Consider the following 13283-nt stretch of genomic DNA (forward strand, 5'->3'; position numbering starts at 1 on the left):
GAATCCAAGCTAATCTTTAAGGGGACTCTCAGATGGCTACAGGACCCACCAGCTGCTCCCTTTTTTGAATCCAGCAGCATAACTAATTTTTTTTTTTTTTGCCTCTTCATATACTTTTATTATTCTTTTTTAAAAAATTTATTGGGGGGTGGCCAGATGGCTTAGTTGGTTAGAGGGCGAGCTCTCAACAACAAGGTTGCTGGTTCAATTCCCACATGGGATGGTGGGCTGCGCCCCCTGCACCTAAAAATTGAAAATGGCAACTGGACTTGGACCTGAGCTGCTCCCTCCACAACTAGATTGAAGGACAATGATTTGGAGCTGATGGGCCCTGAAGAAACACACTGTTTCCCAATATTCCCCAATAAAATTTAAAAAGAAAAAAAATTTATTGGGGTGACAATTGTTAGTAAAATTACATAGATTTCAGGTGTACAATTCTGTATTACATCATCTTTAAATCCCGCCACCCAGAGTCAGGCATAACTAATTTGACAGTACACTATGTGTTGCCCTGTGACACCATTATTATTGCTTAAGTCTCAGGTTGCTATCAGCTTGCCCTCTCTATGTGGAAGCTTGTAAAATCCTGTGCCCCTCAGGGCCTGATCTGTCCCTGATGACCGATTTGGGTAAAGACACAGCATGAGTCCCTGCCTTCCTTCAGAACCAACACTTAATTGAGGTTGCAGTTGAGGAGTAGCCATACTAATATAGAGTTTTGGCTGCCCTGTCTCGCTTGAGAACGCCCCTTTTGCCTTCCTTTCTTCTCTGTCTCAGGACATACAGGAAAGAGACCTTTGCTCCTCAACTCCCGCCTTCTAGAGCCCCTCTGTCTGGGTTTGGCTCTCCAGGATTCGGGCTGCCATCACACCCTGTCCCCTTGCATCATTCCCAGGGACCAGGTCCATTTACCTGTCATCCTTGTTTTCGGCAGAGTCTTCAGATGACTCCTATGTGTCTGCCGGAGAAGAGCCCTTGGAGGCCCCCGTGTTTGAGATCCCCCTGCAGAATGCAGTGGTGGCCCCAGGGGCAGATGTGCTACTCAAGTGTATTATCACCGCCAACCCCCTGCCGCAAGGTGAGCTCTGGGGTTGGGGCCCAGCTCTGGTTGAGACTCGGAGGGGGAGTTCTTCAAATCCTTGGAGGGAGGGATGGAGGAAGAGGAGCAGTCATCTGTTCCATGGCCAGAGGCCCCTGCGTCCAGTGGCCTTCTAGAAGCTGGACAGGGGCCAGTGGTCCCGGAGAGCAGCAGGAATGGGCGGAATGGCCTGACGTGTGTGTGTGTGTGTGTGTGTGTGTGTGTGTGTGTGTGTGTGTTAGAGCTTCCCCAGAATTCCCTGAGCGGGGGGAGGGCAGGCCTGGGCTTCTGTGAGTGAGGGGAGTCCTCCAAATTCCCTAGGCTGGGGAGAGGATTTTGGTTGTGTATGGGATGCGTGGGGTAGGAGGAGTTTGGTCCCAGTGGGCCCTTGTGGGCCATGGCAGTTCAGTCACCCTGATGCTTCCCCGCAGTGTCCTGGCAGAAGGATGGGTCTGTGCTGTGCAGTGATGGCCACCTTCTCATCCGGGCTGAGGGCGAGCGGCACACCCTGCTGCTCCGCGAGGCCCAGGCCGCTGATGCTGGGAACTATACAGCCACTGCCACCAACGAGCTGGGCCAGGCCAGCTGCGCTGCCACGCTGGCCGTGAGACCTGGTAGGAACGTTTGGGCCCTGGGGCTGGGTGGGCTGAACAGTGACTGTTCCCTGTGGGCCTCGGCTCCTTTACCATTCCCAGCCTAGAGCTTGGCTCTCAACCAGTGTGCACAGTGTGTTCTCTTGTGTTGGCTGCTCTGGTAGAAGCATTTTAAATGGCCTTGTCCTTAGGTCAGAGGCCAAATTCCCAAGGCACACACCAAGCTGGTCAATTCATAAAGTCACTGCAATTTGTCTTCAGACATTGTCTAAATGCCAGCCTTTCATGGCATTTCCCTGAACAGGGTCCTGTGGGGAAAGCAAATTATCCTTGAGTCTCTGAGAAAAAGACTCTTCCAGCTCAACGGGCTTAAAAGCCATCAGGAACTTTCTGAGGTCATTTCCTCTCTAGAACAGCACCTCCCCACCCCAGTAAAAAGAGATGCTTTTAAGTGCGTCCCTTGCTCTTTCTGTTGAACCCAAAGCCCTAAAGAGGGTACAGCTGAGAGCACCCCTTGGGAGGTGGTAGTGGCTGAAGCTGCCTTGTTTTCTATTTTTATGAAAGTCCTCACTTGGTGTCGGACTATTTCCTTTGGGTTTAAGCCCAGTTGCTTTCAGGCTCAGGGTAGGGCTGGACTGGTGTCCGTGTATGTGGCCAGGTCTACCCATTCAGGTTGCTGAGCCTGACAGTGCGCTGACCCGGGGCAGTGGGGGGTGGGGAGAGATGAAGCTGGGAAAGGGGATTTCAGAAAGAAAAGATGCAAACTCAGCCCTCAAGGATATTACCACTGGGTGATCAACCTCGATTAGAGGACCTTGGTCGGAAGACAGTGCAGGGCAGATGAACCATGTACCTAGCACAGTCACACAGCCGGCCAGTGTGGTGGGATGCTGGCTTGAGAGACGTCAGGGTCCTGAAAGGGGCGGGGATTTAGACAGTCAGCAGGAGGGGTTGGCATGTCAGGAGGGGGAACAGCACACCCTGTTCTGTCCCTTTCTTTCACTCAGCCCTGGAGGAGACAAGATTTCAGAGCCTGTCTTGCTGTGTTCCCAGAGCCTCAACACCTTCATAATTAGGGAGTTCTTGGTGGTATCTGACCTGAGTGCCAGTCCTGCAGGAGGTCCTTTGGGTAACACCTATCTGGCATTATGGAAGGGCAGGTCTTCATCTTCCTTAGCTTACAGACCCCTCCCAGGAGCCCAGGTTTTAGGCTCTTTCCTTCTCACCCCTCCCACCTCACTGAAACATACTCCTCCCTCCATAATGTGCTTCTGTCCTTCCATTACCTCTGGGATCTGGCTTTTGACTCAACTCCCAGCTCCTCTTAAGGGGCCCAGGCCTGGCTCCAGGACTCTGGTCAATACCTGGATTGGACTGAGATTTGGCGAAGGGTAGGGGTGGAGTGGGAAGGTGCCCCAATGCTGGCTCAGGGCCATTTGGTAGCCTTTTAAGGTTGGGAAGGAGGCTTGGGGCAAGGCAGCTGTCAGCACTTGACTGGGATTTCTGTCTTTGCCCAGAACCTCCTCCCTGCATTATAGTTTCCTCATTTGTAAACCAGAGATAATTGTGCGATTCTCATGAAAGAAAGCAAATGTGTGAACGAGCTTTATGACCTATAAAGCTACAGACAAATGTTAGTTGCTAGTGTTACTAAGGGGTGCTGTTGTGCATAGGACTTCAGGTTTCCGTGAGGCTCTGAAGCTTTGGGAAGCTGCCTTTTCCTTTTCTGCCCTTTCTTTAGACTGTGCCTTGGGGCCTCCTCCCCACCCTTGCCAAGCCCACAGCTGCTGAGTCCTCAGCCTCTCACAGCATCTCTGTATCTCTTCCATCCTGGGGACCCATAAAGGCTGCATCGCATCAGTCAGTTACACCAGGATTTGCAGCCGGAGAACAGCGCCCGAAAGTCAGGCTGGCTCCAGGCCCCAGGCTTGAGGGGCAGGCACGTGGGTCCAGATTCAGCTCTCCTGGAGGAAGCAGACTTTCTTACCCTACAAGGCACTGTTTGGTCCAGAGAAGCTGGACAGGGGCCAGTGGTCCCGGAGAGCAGCAGGAGTGGGCGGAACCAGTGGGTGGCATACACATTTGGCAAGGTCCAGGGTCCCAAGCCTTTGTTTATAAGGAGTGAGGGATTGGGGCTAGGGAAGGGTGTCCGGCACTGTGGCTGTAGGTGGGGTAGGAGTGTGTAGTGTCTTGTGGGAAGAGGCCTTGTGGAACCACCTCCTTTTCTTGCTCCTCACCCCCCACCTTTGGTAACCAGGGTTGGCTGCCCGGTGCCCTCTTAGGGTGTCCACTCCAACAGGGCTTGCTTTTGAGGGCCTGTGGATCTTAATTCCTGGTTCGGAACCACAGAAACAGGGAATCGGCAACTGGAGAATGTAGTTACTCAGGTCCTGTGGTTTGGGGGGGGCAGGGTCTGTCCTCACTAGCTCTGGCAGCCCTAGGCAACCATGGGTCCCTCCCCCCGGCCCCACCCCACTGAATAACTGCTGACACCACCGTCAAGTTCCCAAAGGGTGTGTGTGTATTGGGGTAGGGAAGGGGGAATGGTGTATGAGAAGTGTGCTTAACCGGAGCTAAGCATTTCGCAGCTGCCTGCATCCATCACACAGGCGTTTATTGAGTACCAACTGGATGCCAAGTGCTATGTCTCTAAACAGTCTCATGTGTTTGGAGAGTGCCATGTACTTTTTTCCAAACCCTTTAACATCACTTCCCTTACTTGAGCTACGTCACTCACACCATATGTAGTTGACCCTTGAACAAAGTTAGGGGCACCTACTGTTCTTGCATATAACTTACTGGGTCCTCCGCATAGGCAGATTGCCAGCCACCAGTTGACCCTTGAACAACATGGGTTTGAACTACGCAGATCAATTAGGGGATAAAAATCCGTGTATTATAAGTGGATCCTCACAGTTCAAACCTGTGCTGTTCAGGGTCAACTGTGTATCCTTTGGAGGGACATGACAGGTGGTGTTATTCCCAGTTTGCAGATGGGAAGAAGAAAACATGACAAGTAAAGTGACACTGAGATAGCACAAGGCTAGCACCTTCACTGAGCATCTGTAATCTGCCTAGGAATGTTATAAGCAATAGGTAATTTAGGGTGTTAGAGATACTCACCTGTGAAGCAAGAAACTTAGTGTGGGTGGCAGATGAAAATAACTTGGCTAGTTAGCGTTTCCTGAGCACTTCGTATGTACCAGGCCCTGTGTTGATTGGGTTCTCACATTTACTCCACCCTGTGGAATAGGTTCTATTATTATGCCCATGTAACAGATGAGAAAACTGAGACTTGGAAAGCTTTAGTAAATTGCTCTAGAGTAGTGCTAATTACTAGAACTTTCTATGATGATAGAAATATTCTACATGTCACGGTCTAATATGGTAACCACTAGTCACATGTGGCTACTGAGCACTTGAACTGTGGCTGGTGTGACTGAAGAGTGAATTTTTCATTTCATTTTGTTTTATGTTTAAACAGTCTCCGTGGCTAGTGGTTCCCCTTTTGGGGTGCTTAGCTCTAGGAGCAGGGGTCATTGGGAGGCTGGATTGTGATTTGAAGCCCTATCTCTGGGTCTCCCAAGTCTACACTCCTAACCACTGCACCATTCTCTCCGTTTTCCTCTACTCGGAAGAGGTTCAGTGTTCAGGTCGAATTGTGCTCATGAGCTCACAGAGTGGGGAGGGCAAGGCTGCCGATGCCTCTGCGAGTGGGTCAGACTGGGGTTTATCTCTCCTTTCTCTCTTGATTCCCCCTCCATCGAGGCTGTGAGCCTGCTGTGTGCACACACTTGGCTCTCCCACAAGGGCTCTGGTGAGGAGGAAGGGGACCACGAGAGGCTCCGTGCACCTGGCCCCCCGTCCTGCCGCCTGCAGTCTGCCCCTCACGCACAGGTCGCACATATTGGAGCCCAAGGTTCGAGCATTTTCCAGCTGAGACCTTGGCCTCTTCACTTTCCCTTAGCTGGCCACCATGTTTTTTTTCTGTACAGCTAGGATCATTATAACTCCTGGGTTGCCTCAGTAAGATTTGTGAAGCTTTGTGAGGCTGAAGATTTAGATAAGGACGTGTTGGCCAGAGGATATGGCTTAGCAAATCTCCTGATCCCACACCATCACCACAGAAAAGAGGCGGTTTGGGGGTTCCTGAATATAAAAGGAAAGGAAAGAAATTATAGTACCACTGTCTGCCCCCCTCTTCTCCTGGCCTTGGCCCTGGTACAGCAAGTTCTCCCTTGCGAAGGGAATGGCTGCCTATGGAGGGGATCTTGGAATGCCACATGGCCCCACTCTCCATCCTTGGTAGGGCCATGTGGCATTCCAAGATCCCCTCCATAGGGGTGGGGTTTGGACAACATCTAAAAAAGCAGCACGGTCCCTTGGCCAGACTCTGTCCACCCTCTGCACTTCTGCCTACCAGAAGCAGGTCTGTCCCTAACAGGTGTCCTCCCAGGGCTGCTACCTCAGAATGGGGGTCATTGCACGCAGCCAATCAGAAGAATGGGGACCTAATTTACGGTGGGCCCCAACGCTTCATCTAATATACAGCAGCCCTGAATAATCATACGTAAGAACTTAACCTTCCATAGCTAGGTCAGGCTGACTGCGTGAAATTCTTTCTGCTTCCTTGTCCGTTTTTAAACCAAAACATTCTCAGCACAATTCTTCTCCTTTTCCAAGGGGAGATACTAATGACCAAGACCCATGGAAATTCCCACCTACAGGCGGGCCTGTGTCCTCCTTTTTCCTCACTTCTGTGGTGGGATTACCACAGCAGACATTTAAAGAAATCGCGTCTGGAGGAACTTACTGAGACAGTCCATGTGGAGAGCAGACTGTGAATGGCGCGGCCACTCGCAAGCCTGTTAACCTCTAGCACGCTACTCCCTTCTCCACACGCCTCAAGGAGCTCCCTTTGCCTTCAGAGTGAAGGCCACAGTCCTGAAGCTGGCCTCCACCATCTGGAACTGAAGATGGTCTGAGGGTGGCTGCAGGCAGCTGAGGCATCGGGAGGGACCTGCTCTAACATCGTCAGGTCCCATTGCTTTCTTCTTTACCTAGTTCCCTAACCAGAGAGTTGAACTACAGTTTTCTGCACGTACTCTCTGCCTCTGAACATTTCCTCATGTGGTTTTCTCTGCCAGACATGCTTTTTCTTGTTTAAACCAAACTCTTAATTCTAGGACCATCCCTTCCCTCAGTTCCCCCTTCTTCCCTGAGCCAAAAGTAATGTCCTGCTCTCTGCACTCCTGTGGCCCTTCCATGCCCCAGTTGCCATCTGTGTCTCTGGCTTGTCATTCCTAACAGCCAGAAGGCTCCTGAGTGTATGACCATGCTTTGGCTGCTCTTAGCCCTTGCAGCCACACCTGGAGGCCCTCCTGGACAGTTGGGGGACTGCAGGGACTAAGTGTGAGGTGGCAGTGGGGGTAGAGACCCTTGTGACTTTCCATGCCCCTGGAACAACCTGGGTGACACACAGAAGCTGGGGGAGACACATCTGCAAAGGGTGATGAGCATCTGCCTAAGAGCGGAGGTTGGGAGCCCAAGGAGATCACAGAGCCATGGTCCTCAAAGTGTGGTCCCCAGACCAGGCGCGTTGCATCACCTTGGGAACGTGTTAGAGATGCATATTACTGGCCCCATCCCAGACCTACGGAATCAGAAGTTTGGGGTGGAGCCCAGCAATCTGTGGTTTAAGGAGCCCTCTGGGTGATTCTGGGGCACGGTGAACTTTGAGAACCACTGCTGTAGAGTTAGGGACCTGGCGCCAGGTGGGAGGCCAGGTGGTACAGTGGGAAGCATGTGGGCTGTGCAGCCAGATCCCCGAGCTTGAGCCCTGCCCTGAAGTTTGGTGGCTGAGTGAGGTGGGACTTGGTGATACTACCTCTTTGGGTTATCCTCCTTCCATGAGGATCACAGGGGTCCCTAAACTTTTATGTGCATAAGAATCGCCTGGGTGCTTTTTTAAATGCAGTTTCCTGACTTCTCTTTCAGGAAATCTAATTTTTCAGTTTAGAGTAAGGCCCAGGAGTTTATGGTCTAAACAGGCTCCCAGGTAGTCCTGATGTAGGTGGTTCAAGCACCATTCTGAGAATCCCTGATGTACAGGGCCTTGCATGACGCCTTTCGTGTAAAGTGGCTGTGACAGTATCCACTGTGAGAACGCCTCAGGGAATGTTGGGACATGTATTGAACTGGATGCACTGGTCTGGGGAGGGAGGACGCCCCCACTTGTGGACTCCCCAATGCCAGTGTTTTCATCAAGTGAGTCTGACCTGGGAGCAGTGTTGAAAGGCCAGACATGTACACACTGTCAGCGTGTTTGGGGTGGTGGGGTGTGTAGGGGCAGCACCTACATGGTGCAATTAAGTGCATCTTAGGTTTGGGGGACACCTGTTCCCCACTCCCTTGCTGGTTTGACAGTGTTTCCAACAGTGAGAACTAGGCTTGTGGGTGGAGCAAGGCTGGGATGTAGGGATTCTTACAAAGATGGTTTTGGTGGTGGGGCCAATGAAAAGTGGGATGGTACTGAAGTCTGGTGGAACCCCAGAGGCTCTGGGACCCAGAGACAGAGATCCCTGATCAGCCTCCTTATCCACACAGTTTTGTGGTACATAGGGGTGGGGGCATGGCCTTGTTTCGAAGAGGCCTAGTTCTGCCTTCTCTGTAGCCTGAGCCTCTTGCCTAGGTGCTCTTACAGGCCCCTCTCTGAGGGGCTTGAGAACGCTGGGTTCCCTGGTCCCTGGATGCCCTCAGGGTGCTGTTCCCCCAGCCACCACCAGGAGTCTCTGAGGCTCCCTGCAAACTTTGCCCATCTGCTTTAATCTCTGCTCTCCCTCCCGGGCTGAGTGGCTTTAGAGCAGTCCAACCTGGAGGTGACCCTGAAGTTCACCAGGTTCCACAGAGGGGAGGGGGCGCCCGCCTCCATGGGTCATGCTTGTGCTCGCAGCATCAGCTAGTGGCCAAGCCCCAAGCAGATGTTCACCAAGTACCATTCTGAATGACTTCCTTCCCCACCCCCACCTCCTAACAGCCAGCCTGAATGGTAGGCCCCCCTCCTCTGCTGGTCCCCACCCCCTTCTTCACTGGCAGTGCTGGGAAACATAGGTCATAGCTTGGGAATGTGGCCCTGGGCAGGGGTGATAGGAGGAGCCAGAAGGACACGTAACCTCTCAGCAGCTCCCCTACTCTCCTGCTCTGCCTCCAAGCCCCTTCCCCAGCCCATATACAGATGGGTGCTAGTTGTGAGGGGTTCCTGGGGGAAGCAGCCTGAATCCTGATTGTTGGCCCTGGTGGGGCTGACTGGGTGAGGGACACTTGCCAACTGGTAGTGCCTGTAGGAAGGGTGTTGGGTGAAGGCCCAGTGTCCCGGGGTGGCTGCTGGGTCAAACCTGCCATGGCAGGATGGAGAGGCAGAGGTGGGATTCTGGACCCCCTCAGACTGAGGGGGACTTCTCTGGGAAGGAGGCCGAAGTTCCTGACAGTTCTCTGATTCTCAGCACCAGAGGAAAGAGGGCGTGGCCTGGCTCTGTAGTATTTGCGCTTGTCGGGGATCTTGGTGGTTTGGTCAGAGCAGGGGGCATCACGGGGGCCATTTGCCATCAGTACCTCTCCTGGTGGACACATGGAAACGAATGGGTCAGGGTAAGTGTCTTAGATGCTTCAGTGCAGGCTACCCACCTCTTCTCTTGGGGACCAAAGCCCCAGCACTCTGAATGGAGGCACCACTGAGGGGGCTCTGTGCTTGTCAGGGTCCAGAAGCTGTAAGGAGAGAAAAGGCAGATCCTGCTGCTTGGGAATGAGCAGGGTGGCTAAATACAGCCGAGCTGCGCTCTGCCCCTCCCTTCTCCTCCCCCTCCACTCCAGGCCCAGGCTGCTTGTGGTCTCAGCCTCCCAGCCAGCTGCCTGCCTGCCACCCAGCCTGTCCCCACCAGGCCAGCCCCCACCTCCTCCTTCCCCTCCTCAGGCTCCTTCCCCTCCCCCAGGTCCCCATGCAGAGCCTCAGCAGGGTCAGCCAGTGAGTGGGGCTGAGAGCAAGCTGGGCTCCTGCTTCCTGGGGAGCCTGGTGGGGTGGGTAGTGGGCAGGTAGCAGGAGGGCCTGGTGCCAGGGCAGAGCTTCAGGACAGGCACAGGCTGGGGTCCGTGTGCAGAGTCTCGAGGTGAGTTGGGGTGCAGCTCTGCGGGGGGCCAGGCCACAGGAGTTTGGGGTGGGGAACTGGGAGGAGGGGCCAGGGGGCTGTGGAAGATTCATGTCTGTATTTGGCAGTCGGCTAGGAGCCAGCTCAGTGAGGCTGGGCCCCTGGCCAGTTGCAGAGGAGGGCGTCAGGGCCCTGGGGACACCCCTCCCCCAAAGCCGTATTGGTGCCCCCTTTTCTTCCCCAGGCTGAGCCACCTTTCTATGTGGATGACTCAAACTCTGCCTTCCCATCCCCTGAGAGTTTTAGGGTCCATGCTCCAGGGCTGGGGCCAACAGGTGCCCCTGGGGTATCTGGGGCAGGAAGCTGAGAAGGGAGAGGGGGAAGGGCAGGCTGGACATTGCCACCTCATTGGCCCTGGCTCTGAGGTCAGGATGGGGCTTGTCTGAGATGTGTGTTCCTCTGCACCAAGTCCAGCTCACCCAAGAAATGGGTGTGTTGGCTGTGCCACTCTGGGGTCCAGAGATGTGAACCACCTGCGTTAGGAGCCTGTGATTCTGTGCCAGGAATGTGGGTTTCCCACTCCAGTGGAATTCCAAGTCTCCCACAAGGCCCAGCAGCGGTGCCTCTGCTGTCGGAATCCTTGGTCCCAGACTATTCCCTATGGTTTCCCCACACAGGAGGATAAGCAGGGTCAGTGTTGGGAGATTCTATGGCAGAGCAGGATTCAGGGGCTCAGGGACAGGAAACACCCGGCAAGGTTACTCAGCAAGCGTGGGGGAGCCCCCAGAAGTGAAGTTAGGGCAGGGCAGGACTGCAGGAGCTGCCTCAGCTTCGGGGCTCTGCGAGTTTCAGACCTTATCAGGTCTTTGACCCCAGAATGATCCATCTAGTTCTCTCATCCTCTCTGCCCCCCTTCCTCCCCTGGCATCTCACTCTGTGCCACTGTCTCTCTTCTGCCTCTCCTCCAGGTGGGTCCACATCCCCTTTCAGCAGCCCCATCACCTCTGACGAAGAGTACCTGAGCCCCCCAGAGGAGTTCCCAGAGCCCGGGGAGATCTGGCCCCAAACCCCCACCATGAAGCCCAGTCCCAGCCAGAATCGCCGCTCCTCTGACACTGGCTCCAAGGCACCCCCCACCTTTAAGGTCAGACCCCTGAGGCTAGCCCCAGCCCCTGCCCCCTGGCAAACCCTATTCCTTCATGTAGCCCCTTGCTCTTGGGGCCACACCAGGTTTCAGCACAGCCTGGAGCTTTGCCCCATTAACCCTTTTTACCCAGAGCCAGCCTCAGTCAGACTGGGGTGGAAGAGGCCTCTGTCCCAGATTTCCCAGCCTCCAGGAGTCAAAGCTGGGCGCTGACTGTCTCCCCTGACACATTGGGGTCCCCTTTCAGGTCTCACTTATGGACCAGTCAGTAAGAGAAGGCCAAGATGTCACCATGAGCATCCGAGTGCAGGGGGAGCCCAAGCCAGTGGTCTCCTGGTGAGTAGCAGTCACTGACCCCCACCTGCCAGCTCCCTCTGCTCCAGGCTTGGCTCTGTGAGGCCTGGCTCTGGGTGGAAGGGAATGGGCCCTTTGTGGACTTCTCCATGATCTACAGGAGGCCACATCCCAGGTATAGTGGTGCCATTCCCCTCTCAACCTGCCCCTGCTCCCGCCTGGGGTTCAGGGCTCATTCAAAGCTTCCCTCTCAGAGGAGGGGTTTGGGTAACCAATGGTCTCGACCTGGAGCCATCTCACTGCTGGAGAAGGCTACCCACCCCCATCCCTGTCTGTTGACAACAGGGTGAGTTTTGAGGCCTGCTTTGTGCTCAGCCCTCTGCTGGGCCCAAATGGAGCCATTTGTTTCTGAGCTTCCAGAGCCCAGAGTTAAATGTGGGCCCCATCTGTGGTACTATGTCCCAGGTGCCTGGAGCTTTGATTAGTTCACTTAGGTTTTTATTGGTTTGGGTTCTATTTTTCATTTTTAATTGATTGTCTCATCCCCAATGTGATTTCTTAACATTGTAAGTTACTTTATATCCCTTTTGGGAAGTGGGAAAGCTATCTGTTCGTTATAAATAAGTAAAAATAAGACATGAGGAAATTTAAGAGCTATTAAGAGCTGAATAGCATAGCACTACTCTAAGTTCAGTTAGGTTCCTAGAAAGGAGAGAACCAGGTGGTCTGGAAGCTCCTGGCAGAGGTGGGATGGCAGAGTCAGGGGTAAATCCTAACCCTAACCATGGGGTGCCCATGGTCGGTGAGACAGGTCTGGGGAGGGGCCCAATGATATGGGCGTAGCAGAGGCCTGCTTGGCTCTCTACCCCCATTTCCCTGCCTGTGCCGGTGAGGACCCTGGGCCTGGGGACTGAGCTCTTGCCTCTCCGACAGGCTGAGGAACCGCCAGCCCGTGCGCCCAGACCAGCGGCGCTTCGCGGAGGAGGCAGAGGGTGGGCTGTGCCGGTTGCGGATTCTGGCCGCTGAACGGGGTGATGCCGGCTTCTATACTTGCAAAGCGGTTAATGAGTATGGCGCTCGTCAGTGTGAGGCCCGCCTGGAGGTCCGAGGTGAGTACCTCACATTCTCCATGAACCCCGTCCCCCCCAACCTGGTCCTGGCTGCGTTCCTGTCCAATTGCCAACTTTCACACAATATCATTTATGGGATGTCAGAAAGGGCCTTCGTGGTCCCCAAGTTTAGCTGCTTATATTGTAGTTGAGTAAACTGAGACCTAGAGAATGGAAGTGACGTGCCCAAGGCCACACAGCAAATTGCTCAGTGCTCAGCTCACTACACAGTATTGCCTTCCCCCATGGTCAATCCCGACTGCCCCTGATGGCCAGCCAGAGACCTTGCTTCCTGCCTCCGGCCATCCTCTCCCCACACTGTTCTAAGCCTTTGTCACTTTGCCCTTCCCAGGCCCCTCCCTCACACCCACTTCCCTCTCTTTCTCTTGCCTTTTGGCCCCCTCCCCATCCCATTGCTGTGCAGAAGCTGTTGTGGTTGTGGAGTGGCGATGGGGAGAGTCTGATAGTTGGACCCGTTCGGAGGGGCCCTTGGGGTGATTTGAGCATCACAGGGACCCCAGGGGTGCCAGAGAGAACAGAGCTGTGAAATGTCAAGCTAGCTGGGTCCCGGAGTCGGGGCATAAAGGCAGGGGACCTTTCAGGCAGTGCAGAGGGCAGCCCTAGCCAGGCTACCCTTAGGAGCTGGTGCTTTTCCTCTCCTTCCACCTCCCTTTCCCTGTGGGCAGTTCAGAGCTGGAAACTCCTCCTCGGCTCCACACTCAGCCATCATCCCTCCTTTCCTGGCAGAGGCCAACTCTGAGAGCTTCTAAGATTCCCCCAGGCCCTTGCTGGAGCCTGGACCCTAACAGTCACGGTCACCTCCGCTGGGCCCTGCCTGCCTCAGTTACCCGGCCCTGTGCCTCCTGTTCCTGGGGTTGCCACCTCCTCAGTCTCTGAATTCTTCGGTCCGCCCACACCCCC

General features: G+C 54.3%; 1 protein-coding gene across 18 annotated transcripts in view; it reads left to right on the forward strand.

Annotated features, from left to right (window-relative positions):
• Positions 1–13283, forward strand: part of SPEG (striated muscle enriched protein kinase) — a 55711-nt gene that overhangs the window by 15243 nt on the left and 27185 nt on the right. For 16 of the 18 annotated variants that reach the window (XR_012489842.1, XM_074313832.1, XM_074313839.1 and 13 more), the window contains 5 exons: positions 938–1081; positions 1513–1695; positions 10784–10959; positions 11207–11295; positions 12187–12362. Coding sequence is in view for 17 of the 18 variants with exons in the window: in XM_074313832.1 (XP_074169933.1) it covers positions 938–1081; positions 1513–1695; positions 10784–10959; positions 11207–11295; positions 12187–12362 (768 nt within the window). In the remaining variant the exon portion in view is untranslated. Of the gene's footprint in view, positions 1–937; positions 1082–1512; positions 1696–8789; positions 9837–10783; positions 10960–11206; positions 11296–12186; positions 12363–13283 lie in introns of those variants that run through there. The other 2 variants (XM_074313825.1, XM_074313852.1) reach the window with 2 other exon arrangements.

The sequence above is a fragment of the Rhinolophus sinicus genome, linkage group LG01 (assembly GCF_036562045.2).
Source record: "Rhinolophus sinicus isolate RSC01 linkage group LG01, ASM3656204v1, whole genome shotgun sequence".
Taxonomy (NCBI): Eukaryota; Metazoa; Chordata; class Mammalia; order Chiroptera; family Rhinolophidae; genus Rhinolophus; species Rhinolophus sinicus.